This window comes from Nanorana parkeri, unplaced genomic scaffold (genome assembly GCF_000935625.1).
Source record: "Nanorana parkeri isolate BGI_ZX_2015 unplaced genomic scaffold, ASM93562v1 scaffold98, whole genome shotgun sequence".
NCBI lineage: Eukaryota > Metazoa > Chordata > Amphibia > Anura > Dicroglossidae > Nanorana > Nanorana parkeri.
This window is the reverse complement of record NW_017306366.1, coordinates 2,262,527-2,274,697: the sequence shown is the minus strand read 5'-3', so window position 1 is coordinate 2,274,697 and position 12,171 is coordinate 2,262,527. Positions and strand designations below refer to the sequence as shown.

The following is a 12,171-nucleotide window of genomic DNA, read 5'->3' as shown; positions in this document are numbered from 1 at the left end:
ATTTTTTCCCCCCCCATTTCATTTTTCCACCCCTGCATTTCATTTTTCCCGCTTTCTCACACTACTGCAATATCTATTCCTGTCCCCGCCCATCCTGCTCGATCACATGGCTGTTCAGCTTTCCAGCGTGTCCCCGAGCGGAGGGGGCGTGGCGGTGTGTACGCCTATCTGAGTCACCGTTGTGGGTGAAGTAACGTAGTCAGTACGGTGGCCCAGAGGAGCCGCCTCTAGTGTGAGGGAAGTGTGTGGAAAGCCGGGACTTGTGGCATGGAGGGTGTGTGACTAGAAGTGTTGCTCGGCTCGGGGGATGCTTCTTGGTGTCTGTGGTAGGAGGACACTTGGCAGAGTTCATGGCTTAATGACAACGTCCTCCTTGGCTATCAGATCGCGCCGGAGCCTGTCACACAGAATGGAGCAGCGCATGGTTTGGGTGGATCTGGAGGTGAGACGAGGAGGGTGGGTGGTGACGACGACGACACATTCACACCCCGAGAGGGGTCAGCTCATTTTTAGAGTGACTGTAACCTGTATGTGACAAGTTAATAATTATTTTCCTCGCTATATATATATATATATGTCATGGCTATAAAAATGCCTGAAATAAAGAATGGGATTTGCATATTTATTTTGTTAATAAAAAAAATCATCTCCATTGATTTTCTCTGTATCGCATCTAATTTTTTACTGATATTATAGATGACTGGATTGGATATTGAAAAGGACCAAATAATTGAGATGGCGTGTTTAATAACGGACCATGAGCTTAACATCCTTGCTGAGGTAAGTATTGGTGTTTTGTGATCATCAAGGTTGGCCCGGGTTATAAAGGCTGAGCTTTAGTGATTGGGGACATTGGCCCGGATAACGTGTGGTTGTCAGTATTCACCAAGGTTGGCCCACTGTTTGGGGGGAGGATATCCGTGATCACAAAGGTTGTCCCGGAGGATAAAGTGGATGTTAGTGATTGGGAGGGGGGTATTAGTGATCACAGAGGTTGTCCCGGAGGATAAAGGGGATGTTAGTGAATGGGAGGGAGGTATTAGTGATCACAGAGGTTGTCCCGGAGGATAAAGTGGATGTTAGTGATTGGGAGAGGGGTATTAGTGATCACAGAGGTTGTCCTGGAGGATAAAGGGGTATGAGTGATCACAAAGGTTGTCCCGGATGATAAAGGAGGTGTTAGTGATTGTGGGGGTATTAGTGATCATAAAGGTTGTCCCTGATGATAAAGGGGGTATTAGTGATCATAAAGGTTGTCCCGGATGATAAAGGAGGTGTTAGTGATTGTGGGGGTATTAGTGATCATAAAGGTTGTCCCTGATGATAAAGGGGGTATTAGTGATCATAAAGGTTGTCCCGGATGATAAAGGAGGTGTTAGTGATTGTGGGGGTATTAGTGATCACAAAGGTTGTCCCGGAGGATAAAGGGGAGGTTGGTGATTGTGGGGGGTATTAGTGATCACAAAGTTTGGGTTGGGTGATGAAGATGAGATGATTGGGGTTTGCCCGGGTGACCAGGAATTTTATATTTTTGTTTTTCTAAGTCAGTGATATCGTAGAACTGATTTTCTATTGTATTTTTGTCTGACATTGAATGATGATTTTTGCAGTGATTGATCTGACCCGTTATAGATCCTTATATTCATCTGTGTGTATAATGTAAACTTAATGCTGAGAATGATATTAAAGTGGACCCATTGCTTTGTCCTGCATGGGCAAAGCAAAGGTTCAGTCTTCCATATATCACATTGAACATTGTATAAGAAGGGTAATAATGTTGAGCCTTATTTCTCTATTCCATTGAAGGTCACAGCTCTGAAGAATTCTGAGACGTAGGGTTATGTTGCTGCCTCTAGGAGAAATGGACACAAAGCACAAAAATGAAAAGCCTGCCACTTTATAGCCCCTCCCACCTGCCAGTGTTATTGCCCTCGGGAGAATGGAAGTCTTTCTCTTCTGCTTTTATTTATTTTAGTTTTTGTTTCCCGGACAAAATTCTTCTCTTAAGAGCTGCTTGTTGATTCATGCCGGATAATATTAAATCCTGGAAGTTTGTCTAGATCTGTGCCTGCCTTCAGGTCAGCCAGATCTGTTATCTCGGGGACCAGTCTTCCACTCTGCTTCTTGGTCGCTGGCTTTAAAGTGACATTAAAGGCAAAAAAAAACATTTCCCTCCCCCAACGTTAATTAAAGCACTTACCTTAAATGATGCCTCTTAATCCGATCTCCTATTCTTTCCTGTAGTTTTCAGCCTTCTCTCCAGCGCTGCGGCGAGTCTCCGATCCAGCGCTGACTCCTCTGGGCTTGCTGGCACTTCCTGTCCCATGGTGTCTGCGTGCGGGTGCACGCGTCCATAGACTTACATTGTGTGTCTCCTCACGTCCTGGCCGAAAATGTGTTTTGCAGTGAACCTTATTTGGTTCTTCATAAGGACAAGGTTGTTTTGCAGATTTCCTTTTCACCCTCCTGTTCTTCCTAAGGAATTTTCTCTCATCGTTTGTCTGTTGTGCGGGCTGTTAGAGTTTATCTGTCAGCCACATCTTTAGATGTTTGGATTCTTTATTGTCCTGCCAGGATGTACTAAATAGTGTTGTTCAGTTTCTAGATCCACTATTTCTAAGTGGGTGTGGCAGGTTGTCATTCAAATTCGAGTTGCGGGATAAGGTTCCCCCATTTTCTGTTTCTGCTCGTTCTACTAGGGCAGGGGTCAGCAACCTTAAACACTCAAAGAGCCATTAGGAACCCTTTCCCACAGAAAAAAAAAACACCACCGGGAGCCACAAAACTCTTTTGACATCTAAAATGAAGATAACACTGCATATATCGTTTTTTACCTTTTTATGCTATGTATAGAATGAATATAAGTATATGTGGGCTTAGTAATGCACTGGAGTCTGGGCTTAGGAACGCACTGGACTCTGGCTTACCTGAGACCCCGCAGAGCCCACCTGATAGTGACCCTGCACAGCAGACGATGGATCCTGCACAGCCCATCTGAGACTCTCTCTATGGTGGGCTCTGCAGGGCCTCAGGTGGGCTGGTCGCCGGGGTCCCTTTCCCTGTACCTCCTCCCAACTCCTCTTACCTGCTGGGGCCTGGCCTCCTCCACCCCCTCCCCGTCATCTCTTCCATGCCGCCCCTGGTACAGCTGATACTCATGTAAGAGGCTGCCCAGACCCCTCACGTGGGTACCGGCCGTACCCCCCTGATGACGGTTTTCTATCAATGTTTGTGACTACATTACAATGTGTGACCGGTGACCTGGTCACACATTTCAATGTAATTCTGCCCATTTTTTTTTAGGGGTGGAATGTGTGACCGCCAATAGGTCAAGCATTCCAACGCTTTCTCAGCTTATGAGAAAAGGAACAAAAGAGAGCGCCTCCATAGTGTAAAAATGTTATTTAATAGTAAAAACATGCAGCTCTAAGGCTGTACTTACAACAGTTAGGTAGAATAAAAACCAGTAGAATAAGGTGAGAGGACAGAACCCCTGGCAGGGAGAATCTGGAGCGATGTAAAACACCAGTAACCTCGATCCCTGTATTGATAAATGGTTTACGCGTTTCTGGGGCACGCCCCCTTCATCAGAACCCAAAGCTATTCTAGCTTTCTCAGCTGTTCCAGGGCAGATCGGCAGCGCAAATCGTATGTGCAGGAGAACCGATCTGCCCTGGAACAGCTGATCGGTCCTGAAATGTCACTTCTATCCGACTCTGAGTGCAATCTCACATTCCACCCCACTCACAAAGTCGGATAGAAGTGCCCAGGACTGGACCTCACTGGGCACCCCCACAGCCTGAGGCCCCGGCGGTAGTTCCGCCCCTGGGCAAGGAGCTGCAGCTGAGGGATGAAAGAGCCACATGCGGCTCCGGAGCCTCAGGTTGCTGACCCCTGTACTAGGGCAATCAGCACTCCGTAGGCTTTTCATAATCGGACAGCTGTCGCTAAAATTTGCAAGGCTGCAACTTGATCTTCCACTCACACTTGCAAAGTTATATGAAGTTGATGTTTCTGCCTCTTCTGATGCTAGTTTTGGCAGAAAACATCTTCAGGCAGCTGTTGGAGTATCTAACAGTTCTCTTTTTGATGAGCTGTTTTTCTTCTACTGGTCACGGTGCCCGGCCCTTTGTGTTGGACTGCTTTTGAACATCCCAACAACTCAGAATTCCTCAGAGCTGTGTCCCTCAATGGAGGATACAGAAAATAGGATTTTGTTCTTACTGTAAAATAATTTTCTCGCAGTGAATTGAAGTATACTGTTTACTACAACTGGCATGTGCGAGGAGGGAGGGGTTATGTCATTAAAGTTGCAGGCTCTTAATTTTTTGCCTAGTGTCCATTTCTCCTAGAGGCCTATGTCTCAGAATTCTTCAGAGCTGTGACCATCAATGCACTCCGAGAAATTTTTTTTACTGTAAAATTGTTTTTGTGATTGTTTTGTGATTCGTAAAACCCCCCATTATTGCCAGTGGTAAAAATGTTTATGACCTGTAATGTCATGTTGCATGACCAAATTTACAGATCGCCCAGTTTTCACATACTTGTATACAGCTGAGGAGTATGTGCAGGCACACCTAGGACTGCCACGACGGGTGTCTGCGGCTGGATCGGAGGGAGTTTAGCACACTTCCAGTATCTGATATTCCTCCGATCACTGAACCTGGAAGCAATAGGGATTTTGTCACTTCTGGTTTCAAGCTGTCATCTTTCCAGTTGCTGTGGCCAGAGAAGAAGCTGGTGATGCACAAATCATAAGGGACATTAAGGATCTTATAGACCCATAATGTCTCCATAAAGAGGACCTGTCACTTCCTCTATTCTGTCGCATTGGGTGCTTGTTAACATAATTTTAAAAGGTCCGTTTTAAATCTGCAACATTAACTAAAATAATACCTGGTGATCCTGCCATAAAGGTCCTTATTCAGACATTTCCTGTGCTAGGATGACGACGCTCTGTCCCTCTCTTCTAATTGTGCTCTTGTGTTGTCACCCTTTCATATTTTCTCCCAATGGAGACTTCAGGGGGCCATGCTAACATACATCCACAGACTTTGTTTACTATTGTCACTATGCAGCCAGTGCTGGCTTGCATGCATGTGAACTGGAAAGTGGCTACAAAGAAGCTTCAGGAGAGCATGAGCACTGAAATGTAATAAAGGATGGCAAATAAGTTACAACAATGATTTAATTTTGTCAATTAGTTGGCACACAGTGCTTTAGCAAACTATATTCCCTTCATTAGGTGCCAACCTGGGAACTATAGGTTTGGACTTGATGGACTAATGTCTTTATTCAACCTCAAATACTATGTAACATTTTACCTAATACTTTAAGTGTTCATTACCATTCTGTTAATGACAGGGTCCGAACCTGATCATAAAACAACCTGATGAGCTACTGGATGGCATGTCAGAATGGTGCAAAGAACATCATGGGAAGGTAAGATTCAGATATAACTTCAATCAATGTAATTTGTTTTTTACTATACAAAGTCAATATAGAAAACATTGCATGTGCAGATTTTAACTTTACCTTTTTTAATTTTGCATAAATGTTCACATTTGTATTGTGGGTTTCATTCTAGGGAACAATCTGGCTGCTTCCCCTGTCCTGGCTAAGGTTGTTTACAACAGTCAATTTATGGCCCAAATTACCCCGCTATTTGCTAACTCTGGCTAGAGGTCAAAAAAAGCCCTACCGCCCCCTCTCCAACCAATTATATATCGGATTCTCCAATGGCCTTAGTGGTTTCTGGACCATTGGCAGCAAAGACGATTCTATATTGATCCAGTCCTTGACTGATGACCTTACCCCTGAGAAGTCGCAGTTTTTTGCCATGCGTCCTATTTTAAAGGAGACTGTTTCGGCTCTTATTAATGCAGTGTGCATCTCTCTGAAAATAGAGCATCAACATGTTGTAAGCCATTTACAATTTTGGCTTGCCCCTTGCTTTCTCTTTTCCAACTCTTTTTCTCTATGGAGATTGGAAACATCCTGACAAGCTGTTTTGCTTTCCCCAAGCAGTTATTAGCTTTGTACTTTCTGGTGAGATTTGTGGTCTATTCCACTGTGGATTTTCCAGTGTTCCACCTTTTAAAAAGGCACTTTCTTTTCCAGTAGGAAACCAATCTGCTTTTAAGGACCCAGCTGATAATAGAGTTTTCTAGAGCTCTATTCTCGCTGGCAAGTCCTGCCATTTACCTGATCCTGGCTGTGACTGTTTTGTCTGACTGTTCAAAATCCCTCAACCGAGACCTACTGTTATTGATCCCATGCTTTTTGAACATGTGGCGCAGATGGCTGTAGCTTTAAATTTCAGCTGTGATAGTCTACTTGAAGCTTCTCGTCTTATTTTCTGCATGTGTCAGTTGACAACCATAGGGCACTTTGAACTTGCAAAATCCATGTGCAAGAAGCATTTGATCCACATGGCCTTTTGAGGTACATTTATCTCTTTCGAGCAACTCTTGATAATATCATCATGGAATGCTTCTGGCGGTAAGAGCAACCATCTTCCTCAGCGGAAGAGGCCTTAGGAACAGACTGCAAAATCTTCCCCCTCTGACTGTTAAGAGATGTTCAACGTTCGTCTTGGGGCTTCCACCCTAATCGATTAATGTTTTTGTGCTGGTGGTCTCTGATGTAGCTTACCACATCCATTCCCCTGTGACTCTGTAACATCTGAATCTGTTTCTTTTTGCAATTTAAAAACCACTGTTTGAATTCATTAGAGAAATTGCTTTCTCCCCCACAAGATGGTATTCCTTGAATCCATTACCTCTGCAAGGCGAGTGAGCTGTCCGCATCCTAATTTAACGACTCCCTGACGGCCGTTGTAGTTACACAGCCGGCCGGGAGCTTGCACGTGAGCGGGAGGCTGACAAAATGTAAAAACAGGCGATCCGCCGGCTATAGAGCTGGCGGATCGCTTGTATAATGTGCAGGTCTGTGCGCTGCCGCTGTCCTGCTGGTCCCGAGCTCCGCTGTGCCCAGTGTGAGCCCGGGACCAGCACGGTGGCTCTGTGATAGGGGATCAGAGGGAGATCAGTACATGGTCTGCATCCGATTCCCCTCTCCAGTGTCAAAATGCGTAAGTGATGTATATTACATCACTTCCACATTCTTGTGTCGTCTTGTGTCGCTCTCCAGCTTCAGAAGCTAATAAAGCAGATGGCCAGGTGGACATTTCTGCCTCATCTGTTCTGTTCAGCTTGAGTGTAAGGTCCTTCAGGCATCTTTTTGAGCTGCAAGCTGCTCCTAGATTTTACTGGGAATACAAAAATCCAAATTTTTGAGCATATAAAAACTTAGTGAGTACCTGAGCTTGGAGATGACTGTTGTGGGGGGTGTTGATAAAACTGATTTAGAACCACAACTGTAAAATCACTGAATGCTTATGAGAGTGATTTGATTTATATGGAGGTCATATTGCAATTGTTGTGAAACCATGCTTTTTAACATTTTTACATTGCTCTGTAGGGATTTATAGCATTTAAAAAGGTTTAACTTGATGTGTGGTTTTTAAATCCCGGATTATGTTATTAATATTTCTTTCTCTTCGTTACAGTCTGGCCTCACACAAGCCGTACGGGACAGTAAAATACCCTTACCACAAGCAGAGTACGAGTTTCTCTTTGTTATACTTAGAAATAAAGTTAACAAAGACATAATTATAGTAATGTAATTATAATTCAGATAAATATGTGTTTCCCGTAGTGAAGGGTTATGGATACCATTAAAGTGACACTAAACTCAGTAGTAAATCTTAAAAATGCATTCAATTACCCCAACTATTAACATAAATGTATCTTATTTGTGTATCACTCGGCTGCAGATCCTCAAATCATCTCTGAATTGGGGCTGACACTGTCCTTCCTTCTGGAGGGGGGATACTTTTGTCTCCCATGCAGAGGCGTAACTAGAACCTTCAGGGCCCCGGTGCAAGAAACCATGAAGGGCCGCCATGGCACCGCATGGTTAACAGGCTGACGAGTTCCCCAGCAAGCGTGGGACCTCAGGCAGCCGCTTGTTTAACATTTTAATGCCGGTGTTCTGTCGAGAACGCCGGCCCAGTATCTGCGTTTACATACAGACAGGATTACAGAGGAAACCGGCATTTATTTACAAAATATTTGTTTGTAATGGTTAATTGTGACCGTTAATAATATGTCGTCCATGGCAGGAAATGATGGAATAATATTAACTATCACAATTAACGATTTAAAGGAAATACTTTGTAAGTAAATCCCGGTTTGCTCAATAATACTGGTCTGTGCGCAAGCGCAGATGCTGAGGTCGGCTAATTTGACTAGGCCGGGGTTCTCGACAGAACACCAGTATCTGCGCTTAGTATTGTTCTCAGTCTTATACAATCAAAATAATTACTAGTGATTCTATAAGATTGAGCAATTGTTTGCTTTAGATGACAATACAAGCAGAGAGACAGAGGAGAGGGGGAATAGAGAGGAAAGGGAGGGAGGGGGGTCAGAACAAACACTGCACACTAAACCATCTTACCTGCAGCCTGCTCAGCCCGGCCGGGACTCCTACACGCAGCACGCCCCGCCTCCGAATGACTCATCACTCTGAAGTCTCAGAGATCACTCTCCTCTCTCTGAGACCCTGGAACTAAGAGGCAGATAGGAGAGAAGCAGCTCAGACGGGCACAGTACCTTGCAGCCGAGGCCGCAAGGAACTGTGCCGGTCTGAGTGCGTGTGGACGACAATGCATCCCTGCCGCACAGCTGCCCGTACATGCTACGGGTGGCTGTGCAGGGATGTAGCGGCAACTCTCTGGAGGGGTGGCCCTCTTCTTCCTCGCTGGGCCCACCCCCAAGTGGCCGAACGCCAGGGCCCGGTCGCAATTGCGACCCTGGTAGTTCCGCCAGTGCTCCCATGGCCCCTGTGTGTGTTGTGAAGTAGCCACCAGTCCAAGCTCACTCCTGTGATGGACTACAATCTCAACACAAAATGGTAAACTAAACATGAAATTGTAGTCCATCACGGGAGTGAGCTTGGAGCGGTGGCTACTAGTTAAAGTATAATTTAAAGCTTTTTTTCTGCATATATATACTGCTAGCACGGAGTAGATGTATGCAAAAAATACCAAAAAGTTACCAACAGGTTATTACTTACCTGTGTCTCCCGCTCGCTGCCGTGAAGGATCATGGGGCGGGTGCATGCGCAGTAAAGATCTTTGGCCGGGATAAGAGGAGAGACACGGGGGGGTAAGTCAGGCACACGCACAGACTCTGTGGGACAGGACGTGCCAGGAAGAGAGGAGTCAGCGCTGGATCAGAGACCGGCACCAGCACTGGAGGGACTCCTGAAAACTACAGGAAAGAAGATGATTGGATCAAGAGGCAAAAGTCCTTACACTAGCATTGGGGGGGGGGAATGTCACTTTAATGTCACTTTAAGGTACGTGAATAAATTTTTAAGATTTAACTCCTGAGTTTAGTGTCACTTCAAGATAGTGCTGTTCTCAAAGTAAAGTGACTGTGGTCATATACCATGAACTGTCTAGGCCATATCATTATTTTCACAAGAATTGTGATGATAAAGTGTGAATACAGTTGGTATAGCTACAGTCAGTAACTGAGTTATGTACTATATGCTCAATCTATAAAGTTGTCACACAGGTAGAAATTCTTATCCTTTTTTCTTTTTCCAGGAAATTCTGTGCACGTGGATAAAGTATTCCTGAACAAGTACATGCCTCAGTTTATGAGACATTTGCATTACAGGATCATCGATGTAAGCACTATAAAGGAATTATGCAGGTAAGGTTTACCTCAAGTTTTCTGACACTTAACCTCTTGCCGTCCGCCCGTAGTAAAAAAACGGAAGAACGGCACTGCTGCATCTGCGGGTTGCCGTGTACAGCGCTGCATGACGGAATAAATGTCAGTCAAAGTACCGCAGCGCTGAATACTGAAAAATGGCCTGGATGGGAAGGGGGTTTAACACCGCGGATGTCAACTGGTTAATATGCACATGCTTGTTACAGGCAGGACTACACCAAGTAGGGATGATGACAGCCCTGAAAAGGGGAATGCTTAGAAGCTTTCTGTGGTTTTATTGGTGTCTGTGCCTTCCTGTCCCAGTGAGCCTCATCCCGTCATTACTTGTTTTGGGAATAAAAATGGGGAAATCGCTCTGGTGTCACAGATCACAATAATAACCGGGCAGAAGTTCTAATTCTACTTGCTATGTTTAAAGATAAAAAACATATTACCTGGAGTTGGGTGTTTTGTATTTTACATGTGATATTTTGCTCGTCTCAGGCGCTGGTATCCTGTCGAATACGAACGTGCACCAAAGAAAGCATCGTCACATAGGTGAGTGATTATTTAAAAGCATTATTTTTTTTCTAAACTTTTTAGAGCTTTATATTTAGGTTAAAAAAGACAAATGTCTGTCATGTTAAGTCTTTTAAAGACTACTTTGGCTTTGGTCTAGCGCAGGGGTGATGAAATAAAATTCAAGGAGACACGGCGGGCAAAATTTTCATCGAGCCAAGGTCCGAATCGCGGTCCGGACAGGACAGCCACAGTTTCTGAACCGTGGTCCGCCATTTAGGCTGCAGTCACACCAGCAGCTGCACTGCAACACACAGCAGGATTTATATAGCGCCAACAGTTTGCGCTGCGCTTTTCAATATAAGGAAGACATTACAATGCAATTCCAGGCAAGATGGTAAGGAGGGCCTGCTCGAGAGGGCTTGCAGTCTAAGGCCCCGTTCACACTGAGCGATTTATCGCGCGGTAATTCCCGCGATATCGCGGCTATTTACCGCGCGATATTGCTCTCCAATGCTTGGCAAAGGGTCCTGCTGTCGCGGGTCGTGCGTCGCTACAGCAGGACCCTTTTTGTAGTGGATTTTGCCGCGATTCATCGCGCAAAATGCATATCGCGCGATTTGCGAATCGCCAAGTGTGAATGGGGCCTAAGGCTGGGTTCACACCTAGGCGTATTGAATATGTGCGTTTTGCGGTTAAAAAAAACGTGCGACAAACGCGCTTTTCCGTGGGCTACTTGGCTGTATCCCAATGGAAACGCGAGACCAAAACGCCCCCAAGAAGTACATGTACTTCTTTGGGCGTAGGCCGTTTTGTATCACGTTCGGACGGGCGGAAATACGGCAAGGTGTGAACCAGACCCATTGAATACAATGGGATTTAGATGTTTGACCGTTTTGTAGAGTGTTCGTCGAGTGTTGAACGCGCTACAAAACGTTCGGGTGTGAACCAGGCCTCAAAGGGATAGTATAGTATTGAACTTGTATAAATCATCTTTAATTCAGACTACGGTTTGTCTTTGTGCCATCACTTTGATGGGCTTCCTCAGTGGTTAGTGCCGGAGGGTACAGATGGTCTTTGACACTACCAGGAAGTTCCAGAGTCTTGCATGTGCGTGTTTAGTTCATATAATATATTCTCCATCCGTTTAGTTATACTCTCCATTGAATCATTTTGTTTTGATGTGTTCTTTACTTTTCAGAGCTCTAGATGATATCAGCGAAAGCATCAAGGAACTGCAGTTTTACAGGGAGAACGTTTTCAAGAAGAATGAAAAAAATCATATAGATAATGGAAGAAATCTGCAGAGCTAATTTTACAGTTAGATTAACATCTCAGCAGTAAATATTGTCTGTGTGCTTGGTCAGCAGAAATGCGAAATGTTACTGTATGAGCAGTTGGAGACGTTGTTACGATATATCCTTAATGGGTAGAAATTGGGATACGTATGTAGCAAGTTTTATGTTCTTAACAAAGGTGGTTTGTTTTTTATTTGTTGCTACCAATAAAGTTTAAAATATATCTTGGAAAATGTAAGTTCAAATCTGTGAACACCAACGCTTCATGTTTCGTCATATTTGCCTAAATAAGGAGAAATCCAGTTCGTCAAAGTATTTTCATTCTTAATTTTTTGGGGTGAATAAGGGAGCCCTAGACCTGCCTCTTTGCACCTCCTTCCCTATAGTCCCCAGGAAGCAAGGCTGTGCATAGGAGGGGACTGCCAAAGTATGCACACACCTAAGTCCTATTTACTGCTTTCTTAAAGTAGTATTTAACTCTCAAACATTTTTCAATAATGAATCCAGATAAAAGCATTGCTTTAAATTTTTACTAGGGGTGCACAGATACCGTTTTTTCTGTATCGAGT

General features: G+C 44.4%; 1 protein-coding gene across 1 annotated transcript; it reads left to right on the top strand.

Moving 5' to 3' along the window:
• The first annotated feature begins 138 nt into the window (after positions 1-138).
• Positions 139-11,696, top strand: REXO2 (RNA exonuclease 2). The gene is made up of 8 exons (XM_018552826.1): positions 139-442; positions 697-780; positions 5,365-5,442; positions 7,571-7,683; positions 9,552-9,592; positions 9,677-9,785; positions 10,290-10,343; positions 11,506-11,696. Exons 1-8 carry the CDS (start codon positions 308-310, stop codon positions 11,615-11,617), a joined length of 726 nt encoding a protein of 241 aa, XP_018408328.1. The 5' UTR covers positions 139-307; the 3' UTR covers positions 11,618-11,696.
• The last annotated feature ends 475 nt before the right edge of the window (positions 11,697-12,171 follow it).

Bases quoted from the DNA above. Each gene is read 5' to 3' on its own strand.
- REXO2 (XM_018552826.1), top strand. From the start codon at position 308: ATGCTTCTTGGTGTCTGTGGTAGGAGGACACTTGGCAGAGTTCATGGC. The intron at 781-5,364 runs GTAAGTATTGGT...TGTTAATGACAG, and splicing joins AGCTTAACATCCTTGCTGAG to GGTCCGAACCTGATCATAAA. The intron at 7,684-9,551 runs GTAATTATAATT...TATTTTCACAAG, and splicing joins AAAGACATAATTATAGTAAT to AATTGTGATGATAAAGTGTG.